Source organism: Halichoerus grypus, chromosome 15 (assembly GCF_964656455.1).
Source record: "Halichoerus grypus chromosome 15, mHalGry1.hap1.1, whole genome shotgun sequence".
In the NCBI taxonomy this organism is placed as follows: domain Eukaryota; kingdom Metazoa; phylum Chordata; class Mammalia; order Carnivora; family Phocidae; genus Halichoerus; species Halichoerus grypus.
In genome coordinates, this window is record NC_135726.1 from 57,257,800 (window position 1) to 57,270,594 (window position 12,795).

Below are 12,795 nucleotides of genomic sequence, written 5' to 3' on the forward strand. Positions count from 1 at the left end.
TCTCACACCATAGTTATAAATGGCTTCCACAGTGTGATTTATTTCTAAATTTTTTTAATTTTGAGGTTCCTTTATTTGTTTATACATATTTATATACATTTTCATATCTTCTTAGAAAATTGAAATTTTATTTTTATGCTCCACAATATGATTTAAATTGATGCATAGTTTTCCTCTCTATGGAAGTAAGAACTTGTAACTAACCAATCTCTTACTTCTGCACATTTATATTGCTCCCAACTCAGTTGCTAATATAAACATAATTAAAATGATTATGGACAACCTGATCTTTTGGACAACTTTAATTATTATAAGTCTTTTGGATAACCTTAATTATTCCTCAGGGTAAAACTACTGGGATTTAAACTCCCAGATGGAAGGCTATAAGTGTTGTGTGTGGTGGTGGGGGCTGGGGGCAGATAAGCTTCATAACCTAGTGGCCATTTGGTAAAGAATATTGATTTTTCATCCTAAAAACTGATGATGCACATGTAATTTTCCCAAATTCTATTCAACATGACATGTTAACATTAAAACCTTTTTATCAGATAGAGAGTGAAATGGCATCTTTACTTTTCCTGAGTTTGATTGCTTGAGATAGTGAATGTATTTCTTTTGTTTCTTCGTTTTGACTTGTTTTTGTTTTTTTTTCACGTGGAATGCAGTTACTGAGAGAGATGTGTTAAAAGAGAATGTGATTATAGGTTTATTTAGGTCCTTTAATAGTGTCAACAATTCTTTTATGGATTTTTTATCTATGTTAGTAGGTGCATACAAAGTTTGGATTATTATGTATTTCTCTTGTATTGACTCTTTTATCTTAGGAAGTATTCCTCTTCATATCTAATGCTATTTCTTGCCTTAAATCTATTTATATGATACTAATACGGCCATATTACTTTTCTTTTGCTGGTGTTTGCATGTTATATCTTTTTCTATTTTTTTGCTTTCAACTCATCTGTGCATATACTTAAAGTATTTCTCTTTATCTTTTAAAAGTGTTTCTCCTTAAAAAGCAGCATACATTTAGGTCTTTTTAAAACACCCAGTCTAATAGTCTTTTAATTGACTTTTTGAGCCCATTTACATTTCATGTAATTACTTATTTGTAGGATGTAAGTTTATCATCTTGCTAATCCTTCTATCTGCACATCTCTTATGTTTCCTCATTTCCATTTTTTTTTTTTTTAGAGAGAGAAAGAGAGAGAGAGAGCATGTGAGTGGGGTGGCGAGGGGCAGAGGGAGAGAAAGACAGAGAATCTTAAGCAGGCTCAGGGCAGAGCCTGATGCAGGGCTCAGTCTGACAACCCTGATATCATGGCCTGAGCCAAAATCAAGAGTCAAACACTTAACCAACTGAGCCACCCAGGTGCCCCTCCAATATCATTGTTTAAAAAAAATATATTGTTATTTCTAATAGGCCATTTTAATTCCCCTATTTTTTTTCCATCTATTTGCTTTTTGTACAATTCTTTTAGTGATTACCCAATGGATAGAAGCATTTATGCTGGACTTACTAATAACTGTGTTGAATTTTCCCACTTAAAACAAAAAACTTTAGGGACACCTGGGTGGCTCAGTCGTTAAGCATCTGCCTTCAGCTCAGGTCATGATCCCAGGGTCCTCGGATCGAGTCCCGCATCGGGCTCCTTGATTGGCGGGGAGTCTGCTTCTCCCTCTGTCTGCTGCTCCCCTTGCTTGTGCTTTCTCTCTCTCTCTCTCTCTCTGACAAGTGCCTAAAAATAAAATCTTTACAAGAAAACTTTACACAGTGTAACTCTCCAGACCCAATTTGTTTTCAAATGCATGAACCATAGTCTTATTTTTTTTTAAGTACGCTCTACACCCAACGTGGGGCTTGAATTCACAACCCTGAGATCAAGAGCACAGGCTCCACTGACTGAGCCAGCCAGGCGCCCCATGGACCATTGGTCTTGCTCCTTCACCACGCATGGACCTCAGAGAAACACCTCATCCACTACAGTCACTCAAAAATAGTCACTAACACTGACTCCTTCATTCAGCTCCAAAGCCCAGCATCTTTCCTAAAGACCAGAGAATCTCCAGCAGTCTCTGCACCAACCTGTTTCCATCTCCTCAGTGGAATCATTTGGATCCAGCAGTCTAGCACCTCTGGCTTTCCTAGGTGGGTTAGAATTTGAGGCCTGAATTCACTGTGTTCACATAAAGAGTTTGCGTAAATTATGACCTCATGGAGCATTTTATTTCTTCTTGTTTTCCGAATATGGTTGGAACACAAAACCTGAAGGTCACATGAGAGGAAGGAAGGGAAGTGTTGGCCAAAGATGCCGCCACCCACATCCACCTTCCCTCGCTGTTGTGGACGAAACCAGAGAGGGGCCCCTAGAGCAGGCTGCAGTATGATCCCTGAATTCGTCTGCCTCCTCTGCTTTGGTAAGTCCCTTGGGCCCGTCGACTGGGGTTAGAGATAAAGGTGGGTGGAGAAAGATGTGACCACTAGAATTGGAAAGAGAAGTGGTAACATCTGCTTATCTTTACTGATTGCTTCATGTGTGTCAGGAACCTTGAGGGAGGCTTTAGATACATCTTACCCATCAAATGTTCTCCAGTATGCAAATACATTTCATGTCCATAACTGTCCTGTATGCCTCTACCATCCCTACTTATTTAAAATTTTATTGACTCAATATCTTTATTTTGTTTTATTTATTTTTTCATATCTTTATTTTTATTTATTTTTTAAAGATTTTATTTACTTGTTTGACAGAGACACAGCGAGAGAGGGAACACAAGCAGAGGGAGCGGGAAAGGGAGAAGCAGGCTTCCCGCCGAGCAGGGAGCCCGATGCGGGGCTCGATCCCAGGACCCTGGGATCATGACCTGAGCTGAAGGCAGATGCTTAACCGACTAAGCCACCCAGGCGCCCCTTAATATCTTTATTTTAAACAGGCCCATTCATCTGAAGATGGAAATTTTATGCCAATAGCTTAAATTAAAAAATAAAATTTAAAAGAAAAGCCAGGGTCACTTAGCAAAATATAGAAGGTTAATGTAAATATATATACAATGCAAAGGAAGAAGACATTAGGACATTCTAGCCATGGGCTGTTGGCCATCACATTTCTGAGCCCCCAGCTACTTCTTTATTACAAATGGCAGTTGGCCAGAGACAGATGTGTAAGAAGGTTGATCTCTAGCTTGAGAAATTCTTTGTTGTGATCAAAGGAGTGGACGTGATTTGAAAGGGTAATACCTTTTTGATCAATGCTATAGAATACCATGTCACTGCATCCCCTGAAATCATCTGTAGAGCCCCCGTGGTTTGTATTCCATTCTGTGGGAAATACTGCTCTGACCCTTGCAAACAACCTGTGTGATGGAAATCAGACCCGTGTTGATAAATGAGGACCAGAGACTGACAGCTCAGGGTTCCTGCTCAGGGCCACACAGTGAGTGAGCAGAAACCTCAACATTCAAACCCAGGCCTGTCTGGCTCCAAAGTCACTGTTGTTTCCACTTGGTCATAATGGGATATTAAGAATGAGGCGTGGGCTCTTCATAATGGGAAAGTCCTTGGGGTGAGTCAGCAAGTGCCAGGTTGGGAAAATTATAAGGAGATGAAAGCAGAGTGCTTCAAAATATCCTGGGGCATAGAGCTGGGGACAACTCAGGATGTCTGTTTGCTGGTGCTAAGAAAGACTTCTTTGCACAAATAGGGACAGTGTGGGTCTTAGCTTAATTGGGTCCCAGCGATGTGATTGGTCTTCACAATAGTCTCTGATCGCTAGATTCTAGGGTAATCCCTGGGGCTTTCTTTGCCTTCAGGCTGGTCTATCTGGTGAAATGAGGAAAGGACGGTATTAGAAGTTTGAATCTTTCTACCAGCCTTGAAAAATCTGAGCCAGGGTTAACTTGGGGCATCTCTTCTGTTGGCCAAGGTGCTTCTTACTATGTTCCAGGATTGTGTAGACACTGGGGATGCTAAGGAGAACAGAATAGAGTACGTTCCAGGTGTTGACAGGACAGTAATGCCTTGTGTCTCCCATGGCATGAGTACACAAACACTCTTAAGGATTAACGGGCTTGTGGACATTGGGGAACCAGGACAGGTCCTGGGGCTGTGGGAGGAGTGAGCCGCACAGGAGACCTTTTGGGAGAGTGGGGAAGGAGCCCAGAGCAGAGCTGTAGCCACAGTCCAGTGTGGGGAAATGAGAAGCCCCAGATGCATGACCTCCAGGGTCCGTGCTCAGCAGCAGCCCCCGGGGGGGCCCCTCGGGACAGGGCTCCAGGTGGATGCTCATGTCCCATGGATGGTTCTCTTGCAGGGCTGTGTGCTGGCCAAGGAAGCAGGGCAACTGATGGTGAGTTCCTTCAGTCAGACCCTCCCTCTCCTTCACTCCAAACTCCCTGTGTCTCTTCTCTTTCCTTCAAGGGGTTTTCTGAGAGCAGACAAGGGCACCAAATCCCGTCCCCAAATCTGCTTCCATCCAGAGTCCTTTCCCAAGCCCTCCCTCAGGGCCTGGCCCAGCTCGGTGGTGTCTCGCAAGAGTAATGTGATGCTGCAATGCCAGACTTCTACCAAGAATGTCAACTTTGTTCTCAGAAAGGGAAAAAATATCTTGCAGTCTGTGCAATCATGGGCTTCCACAGAGGGCCTGGCTGAATTTCACCTCACTGACCTAAAAACCGACAATGCTGGACAGTACACCTGTGAGTACTACAGACTAGGGAGCCCGTACATAAGTTCACAGCCCAGTGACGTCCTCCTACTGCTGGTGACAGGTGAGGAGGTGCCTCGGAGGGACATAGGGTCTTGCAGGGACAGGTGTGAGGGAGGAACCCGAGGGAGGGAGGGAACAAGGGGAGATGGAGAAACACAGAACAGACTGACCTGGCTCAGCTTCATCCAGGGCTTGCTGGGGAAATCTTCCCACAGTCAGAGTGGAAAGAGGGTGAGACCAGGGATCTGTCATTTCCCCCACTTGGCGGGAACCCCTGCCAGGAGAACAAGGGAGGGTGGGGGACCCGGGCTGCTCCCCATGACCTTGGAGCCCTCCTTTTCTTCCAGGAGATTTACCAAAACCTTCCCTCCAAGCCCACCAAAGGGGTGAGGTGACCGCAGGAGACACTGTGACCCTGCAGTGCCAGAGGCCAGACAATATTTTCGTGCCTGTAATGTTCGCTCTACTGAAGGCAGGAGCAGCAGGGCCCATACGGGTCCAGAGTCCTGCAGGGAAGGAGACGGACTTCTCCCTCCAGACTGTGACAGTCAGTGATGCGGGGAACTACAGCTGTGTGTACTTTCTGATGAAGGCTCCTTTCCTGACCTCACAGCCTAGTGATCATCTTGAGATCCGGGTGACAGGTGAAGTTTTGCATGATTCTTAGGACATTTTAAAAATTTAATTAATTCATTAATTAGTTTGTTTTTATTTTGGCTATTTATTTTCTTTCTCCTATTTTGTTGACCTATAACTGGCTTATAACACTGTATTAGTTTAAGGTGTGCGTCTCTTTTTTTTTTTTTTAACTGGAGAGCATTTCTTCTGTTACTTTCTGATTCCTGTTTCTCCTTCACTTTCCTGAGCATCTCCTTTTTAAATCTCTCCTTTCCTACTTTCTAGTCTTTGGCGTTTGTTGCTTTGCATTCTTGGAGAATGTCTCAGGCTGTTCTTCCAAACGATCCATCCCGCCACCACCAGAGCCCCTCCTGCCACCCTGGGCATCACTTAGAGTTGTGGTGCATCCTGCTGATGGCAACTTCATGGCGGTACCTTTCTCACACTTAGAACACGGTGCTCCCCCAGCTGCCTGCTTTTCTGGCATAGATGTGGTATCTTCTAAACTGATGTTCTTCTTGCTTCATTGGATGCTACACCCTGCTTCCTCGGTGGTGTAAATGTTTGCGTGTGTGCTGTGGTCAGCGAACGTTCTGTAGTTGGAAAGCGAGGTCAGGGCGGGCAGTGCTGAGGGATGCAGAGGGCATCCTGGGCTTGGTGGGGTCATCACAGGTCTCTCCCCATGGACTCTGTCTCCAGGGAGCATTGTTGCTGATGTCTTCAGACATGAGCTCTGCACTCATGGCACGTGCGAGCTGGAAGATTCAAGTGCAGGTTCTGTCTAGGAGCCAGGGCCAATGGCGAGCCCTAGCTCGTCTTGGGTGAAGCTGAAGTGAAATGCATGGTGGTTCCGATGCTCAGCTACTAAGCTTGAATTTTCTTGAGCTCACCAGCTGCACTAAGTCTTTGCTCTGAGGAGGGGAGCAGACGGAGCCCTGAACTACTTTCATTCTCCGTGCAGCACCTTTGGGTTTTGGGGTTGCTCCTAAGCCTCATTCCTACTACAAGGAAGGAGAAGGGGAAAGGGCAGTGTGGGAGGGTGGAAATGAGATGAAGAGCAAAGAAATGAAGGAAGAGCGGTAAGGCAGAGAGAATAGAAAGGAGACAAAGGAAGACCCACCACAACTCTCAGGAAATCCCACATGTGGTTTGAGTGATTACAACGTCAGTGAAGGTGCAGCTGACCACTGGCCAGGAAGCACAAGCAGGTGCAGGAGAGTCACACTGGGCAGATCCACGTGAGAAGGAGGGATGCTCCTTTGCAGCTGGTGCTCATCCTCTTCTCTCTCCCAGCTCCCCCAGATGCCACGTCGGGGGATTACACCATGGGCAACCTCATCCGACTGGGTCTGGCCGCCATACTGGTGGTGATTATGGGGGCTCTCGTGGTGGAAGCCTGGTGCAGCCAGAAGGAGTCTCCACGTGGATCCACATGAAACACCCGAGCGCCTCTCTTGTTCATGGGCTGCTGTAGTGACACGGGGTTCTCTAAACACCAAACTCTACCATGGGACTTCTTGTGTTTCTCAACATGGGCACAGATGGCATTTTTGGTGGGATATTTCTTCACCATATGGGACCATCCTGTTCATTGTGGGAACATTTAGCACTGTTCCTCTTTCCCATTAAAGAGCAGTTGAAGCCCCAAATCACTGTGGAAGACGATAACAAGCAAGTACTACTGTACTTTTCCAACACCCCTAGATATGGAGGATGGGAGTGGGGTGGTGTTCCGCCAGCGGAGAGCCCGTGTTTGGAGGCCAGGAGAAATATTTCTTCTCTTCCTCCCTTCCTGATCTCACATCTGTCCTTCTACACATAAGCTTCACAGCTGTCCAGGGGGAATGATGCGTCCTTGATCAAGTTAGCAGCTTGTGTGAGATCTGGTTCTCCTCTACCCTGGGACAGGAGGTGCACGTGAGGGAGATTTGGGAGGCTTGCAGATGAGATGTGATCTCACTCATTTCCTGACATTATCTAAGACCCAAAGTGGCCCCTGCATCTTCTGACAGTGTCATCTAGGATAGTGACAGGAGTGACCAGGAACTGTCCCCCACTTTGAAGGCTTCTTGGTGCTCAGGATGACATAAATTAAGATAGTATCATTTGGTTGTTAAATTATTTGTGTGTCAAAATCAAAATCAATAAAGTATATGGTACCAGCTCACTTTTACTGTTAATAGGATACAGAAAAGGTGGAATTTAACCACAAATTCCATACCAGTTAAGTGTGATACAGTGTTCCACAGTGTTTTAGTAAAAGTAAAAGCATCATGACATCCTGGTGTTCCATTACCTGAGAAATTTGAGAATAAATATCTTTTACTTAAGTGTGATCTTGTTTTCTGAAATCAAAAGCTAAGAACCAGTGGCCTTGAAAAGGATTTTCTGAACTGTGGGTTTATGTCTGAGCCATTGAAAGGCATCAAAACTGCTCTCATAAATCATCCCTTGCTCTCAGGACCAAGCCCCAAAGCATCAACATGCTCCTTTAAGTCAAGAAAGATTTAGGTCCGCTTCCCTTAAGACTTCTGGTACACAAAAATTGAATAAATGCCAAAACAGTTTACAAAAAATGGTAGCATTATTGAAAGCTTATATCTCAATCTAATTGTGGTACTCTCAAGTTAATGATAGGATCTATACACGCATATCCATTCTTAGACCAATAGGGGCCTTGAGGTCCAGAAACTGGAAACCAGCAGTGAGATGTTCTCTTTTATTTAAGCCTGAAGATGCATCTCCCTGCCTGTGCTGATGGTCTCTCTTGGAGGCAAACTCAAAACTGAGGCTCCTTTTTTTGTTTGTTTTTTAAGGATTTATTTATTTATTTATTTTCTCAGAGAGAGGGGGGGGGCACAAACAAGGCAGGGGCAGAGGGAGAAGCAGGCTCCCTGCTGAGCAAGGAGCCCAGTGTGGGACTCGATCCCAGGACGCTGGGATCATGACCTGAGCCAAAGGCAGATGCTTAAGTGACTGAGCCACCCAGGTGTCCCTCGGAGGCCCTTTCTGAAAGTGAGGCCCAAAGACGCTGGTGACCACATCCCCATCTAAGCCTTGCTCACCATTGTCTGACGTAAACCACTTACTACAGCCAGACCACACTCCTTTCTACTCCCTGCCACCTCCCCCTCATCTAGAGCATTCCACGTTTTTAAAGATTTTATTTATTTATTTATTTGAGAGAGAGGAAGAGGGAGAAGCAGACTCCCCTGCTGAGCAGGGACCCTGACACTGGGATCATGACCTGGGCCGAAGGCAGATGTTTAACTCTCTGGCCCTCGTGTGACCTCCAGCAGCACTTAGAATTTGCCATTTTTGTTCCTGACGTTGTTCCTTGCAAGTTCATCCTTCTGCCTAAAGTGCGCAGGAGCTCACCGACTCTCCCCCAAGTCCAGCTAAGGCGTGCAGCCTTCAGCGGGCGCTCAGTAAGTAATACGGACCCGGGTGTGATGCAGGCGAAGCGGTGCGCTCTCCGACGCTGCGAAACGGAGTGCTGTCCGGCCCTCCTGATGCCCGGAGGGGATGACTGACGCGCCGGGCCCGCCCTGGGGACTACAAGTCCCAGCGGCCCGTGCGGGCCTGAGCCTGTGCCCGGGGGCCCCGCAGGTTGGTCCCGCTGAGCAGGGCTCCAGCCGGACGACGTACTGGGGCCGTTCACAGGGCCGAGTCCGGGGGCAGTTGGACATTCCCCCGGATGCACAGGGCTCTGGTGCTCGGTCCGGCCAGGGGGCGGGACCCCAGAGGGCAGCTGCGGCCCGCGCGCTCCCGACCTGCGCCCCGCCCGCCGCGCGCGCGCTCACCCGAGGCAAGTCCGCCGGCCGCCCAGCGTGCGCGCCGCGTGCGCCTTCGGGAAGCTTCGGTGCCCGCCCTCTGCGCCCCGGCGCCCTGCGGGTCTGTGCCGGGAGAGGCGTGAGAGCGGCGTCGCGGGCGCCTGTCGCGTCTGGTGAGGCGGAGCGGAGTCCCCAACAGGTGAGGACCGGCCCCGAGCTCCCGCGCCGCCAGGTGAGAGGGCGTTCCCCGGAGGACGCTCCTGGGGTGCGCCCCGTAGACGCGGGCTCGAGGGCCGGGGCGCCCCGGGGACCCGCCTCCGCCTCGCAGCGGAAGGGGGGCTTCGTGGGCTTCAGGCGCCTTGGCTGTGGCATCTCAGCGAGCGCCCTGAGTGTGCAAGGGGGTCTTTTCCTCTCCAGAGCTGCCCCTTAGTGTAACCCGTTTAGTACTTCGAAGTCTTCAAGGAGGGCGTGCCAGGCAGTTTGATTCTTCTTGAATGAACTTGGCGTGTAACATTGTGTAAGGTTATGGTGTACAGCTGTGATTTTGATACATTTCTGTGTTGTAACGTGATCGTTGTAGCGACATGTGTCCCCTTGTATAATTACAGTAGAATGTTATGGTCTATATTCGTTATGCGGCCCGTGGTTTATTTACTGCGCGTTACAGTTTTGTACCCTGAAAAACGTTAGTCTACTCCCTGCATCTCCTGCTAATCCCCATTTACGCTCTGTTGTTTTATAAGTTTGACTTCTTTAGATTCCACGTGTAAGTGGTAGCATACGGTGCCTGTCTTTCTGTCTGGCTTACCTCCCGTAGCATAATGTGCTCAGGGTCCATCCGTGTTGTTGTAAATGGCAGGATATCCTCCTTTAACATTACATTGTGTGTATGTATTACTTTAAAAAAAAATTTTTTTTAAAGATTTTATTTATTTATTTGAGACAGAATGAGAGAGAGAGAGAGAGCACATGAGAGGGGGGAGGGTCAGAGGGAGAAGCAGGCTTCCTGCCGAGCAGGGAGCCCGATGCGGGAGTCGATCCAGGGACTCCAGGATCATGACCTGAGCCGAAGGCAGTCGCTTAACCAACTGAGCCACCCAGGCGCCCCTGTATTACTTTTTTTAAAAAAACGAGTATTTTCAAGCAATCTCTACACCCAACGTGGAACTCGAACCCACAACCCCGAGCTCAAGAGTCACATGCCCCGGGGACTGAGGCAGCGAGGTACCCCGGTACTACATCTTCATATCCATTCACCAGTTGATGGGCATTTGGGTTGTTTCCATATCTTGGCTGACGTGAATAATGCTTTGATAAGCATGGGTGTGCAGAGATCTCGTTGAAATCCTGTTTTCCTTTCATTTGGGTATATATTCCCAGAAGTGGAATTGTTGGATCATCTCATAGTTCTCTTTTAAATTTTTTGAGGAATCTCCATAGTGTTTTCCATAGTGGTTGGACCAGTTTACATTCCCACAACAGTGAACAAGGGTTTGGTTTTGGTTTTTGTTTTTCACCACATCCTCACCAGCATTGTTATCTCTTATCGTTTTGATGATAGTCATTCTGAGAGGATGAGGTGACATATCATTGTGGTTTCAATTTGCATTTCCCTGACGATGAGTGATGTGGAGCGTCTTTTCATTGTCTGTTGACCATCTGGATGTCTTCTTTGGAAAAATGTCTATTTACTTCTGGCCGTGTTTTAATCGGATTGTTTTTGTTGTTGTTGTTACTAAGTTGTGTGAGTTCTTTATATATTTTGGAGATTACTCCCTTATCTGGTATCCCCGTCTGTTTCTGTCTACTTTTGTAAGTTGGTTGTTTTCCATTGTGATTTGCTCCGTCTGCGCGTTTTTTCATGTTTCGTGTCTGCTCTAGATTTTTGCTTTATGGTTACTGTGAGGTTTACATCAAACATCTCATAGATAACATAGTCCCCTTTCTGCTGATAGCAGTTTGCCTGTCAAAGTCCCATCCTCTTACTCCTCCCCTTGTATATTTTTGATACCACAAATGATTTCTTTTTATGCTGTGATTTCATTACCGAATTGGTGATTTTTTTTTTTTTTTAAAGATTTTATTTATTTATTTGACAGAGAGAGACACAGCGAGAGAGGGAACACAAGCAGGGGGAGTGGGAGAGGGAGAAGCAGGCTTCCCGCGGAGCAGGGAGCCCGATGTGGGGCTCGATCCCAGGACCCCGGGATCATGACCTGAGCCGAAGGCAGACGCTCAACGACTGAGCCACCCAGGCGCCCCTGAATTGGTGATTTTTAATGCTCTTTTTTCTTTAACCTTCATGCTATATTTAAGTGTTCGATATACTGTTCTGAAAATGTTACCCTTTTCTATTTTTTTTTTTTCCAGGGAAAATGTTACCCTTTTCTAATGGTGACTATCACCTTAATCAGAATTTTGTGTATTTTTGTCTTTCTGTTTCAGTTTGAAGAACCCCCTTCAACATTTCTTGACAGGTGGGGGTGGTGGTGGTGAGCTCCCTGAGCGCTTGTTTGTCTGAGAAAGTCTTTACTCTCCTTCATATCTGAAGAGTTTTCTTGGCTGGCACTTTTTGTCTTTCAGTATTTGTCATTCCACTCTCTCCCGTCCTGTAGAATTTCTGTGAGAAATCTGCTTATAGCCTCAAGGAGGTTCTTTTATAGGTTACTACCTTCCCCCCCCCCGCCCCCCCCCCCCCCCCCCCCCCCGCTGCCTTTACAATTCTTTATCACTGTCTTTTGACAGCATTGTAATGTGTCTTAGAGAAGGTCTTTTTTTTTTTATTTTCGAGAGAGAGAATGAGAGAGAGCACGAGAGGGAGGAGGGTCAGAGGGAGAAGCAGACTCCCTGCCGAGCAGGGAGTCCGATGCGGGACTCGATCCCGGGACTCCAGGATCATGACCTGAGCCTAAGGCAGTCGCTTAACCAACTGAGCCACCCAGGCGCCCTAGAGAAGGTCTTTTGCCTCGAGATAGTAAGGTGTTCTGTTAGCTTTGTAGGTTTGTTTGTTTATTTATTTATTTATTTTTGTCAGAGAGCCTGAGCACAAACGGCGGGGGGGGGGGGGGGGCAGGCAGAGGGGGAAGCAGGCTCCCCACGGAGCAAGGAGCCCAATGCCGGACTAGATCCCAGGACACTGGAATCATGACCTGAGCCGAAGGCGGACTCTTAACCAACTGAGCCACCCAGGTGTCCCTGCTTCGTGGACTTTTGTGTCTAGTTTCTACCCCAGGATTGGGGAATTCTTAGCTTTTGTTTCTTTAAATACAGGCTCCCCTTCCCTCTCCCTCTCTTCTCCTTCTGGTATACCCTTGATCTTGTGCTTTTTCCTCTAATGGAGCCTGATTGTTCTTGTAGGGTTTTTTTGTTTTGTTTTGTTTTTAAGGTTTTATTTTTTTTAAGTAATCTCTAAACCCAGTGTGGGACTCAAAACCACAATCCCGAGATCAAGAGCCACATGATCCACCGACTGAGCCGGCCAGGCACCCCTCCTGTAGGGTTTATTTGCTTTAAAAATCTTAGTTCTTGGGGCGCCTGGGTAGCTCAGATGGTTAAGCATCTGCCTTCAGCTCAGGTCATGATTTCAGGGTCCTGGGATGGAGCCCCGCATCTGGCTCCCGTCTCAGCAGGAAGCCTGCTTCTCCCTCTCCCTCTGCCTCCCACTGCTTCCCACTCCCCCTGTTGGTGTGTGCGCTCTTTCT

The 12,795-nt window shown here is 47.1% G+C and overlaps 1 protein-coding gene and 1 long non-coding RNA gene across 3 annotated transcripts in view; both read left to right on the forward strand.

Moving 5' to 3' along the window:
• The first annotated feature begins 2,282 nt into the window (after positions 1 to 2,282).
• On the forward strand, positions 2,283 to 7,651 carry LOC118518539 (T-cell-interacting, activating receptor on myeloid cells protein 1-like). The gene is made up of 5 exons (XM_036065409.2): positions 2,283 to 2,415; positions 4,308 to 4,343; positions 4,474 to 4,764; positions 5,051 to 5,347; positions 6,615 to 7,651. The coding sequence occupies exons 1-5, from the start codon at positions 2,307 to 2,309 to the stop codon at positions 6,755 to 6,757; spliced, it is 876 nt and encodes a 291-aa protein (XP_035921302.2). The 5' UTR covers positions 2,283 to 2,306; the 3' UTR covers positions 6,758 to 7,651.
• A 1,257-nt stretch (positions 7,652 to 8,908) lies between these two features.
• The window catches only part of LOC144380211 (uncharacterized), a 34,251-nt gene continuing 30,364 nt past the window's right edge, over positions 8,909 to 12,795 (forward strand). For both annotated transcript variants that reach the window (XR_013444132.1, XR_013444133.1), the window contains exon 1: positions 8,909 to 9,293. This is a non-coding gene — a long non-coding RNA (uncharacterized LOC144380211). The remainder of the gene's footprint in view (positions 9,294 to 12,795) is intronic.

Coding starts and splice junctions, on each gene's coding strand:
- LOC118518539 (XM_036065409.2), top strand. CDS start 2,307: ATGCCGCCACCCACATCCACCTTCCCTCGCTGTTGTGGACGAAACCAG. Junction 2,416..4,307: donor CGTCTGCCTCCTCTGCTTTG/GTAAGTCCCTTG, acceptor GTTCTCTTGCAG/GGCTGTGTGCTGGCCAAGGA. Junction 4,344..4,473: donor AGGAAGCAGGGCAACTGATG/GTGAGTTCCTTC, acceptor GCTTCCATCCAG/AGTCCTTTCCCAAGCCCTCC.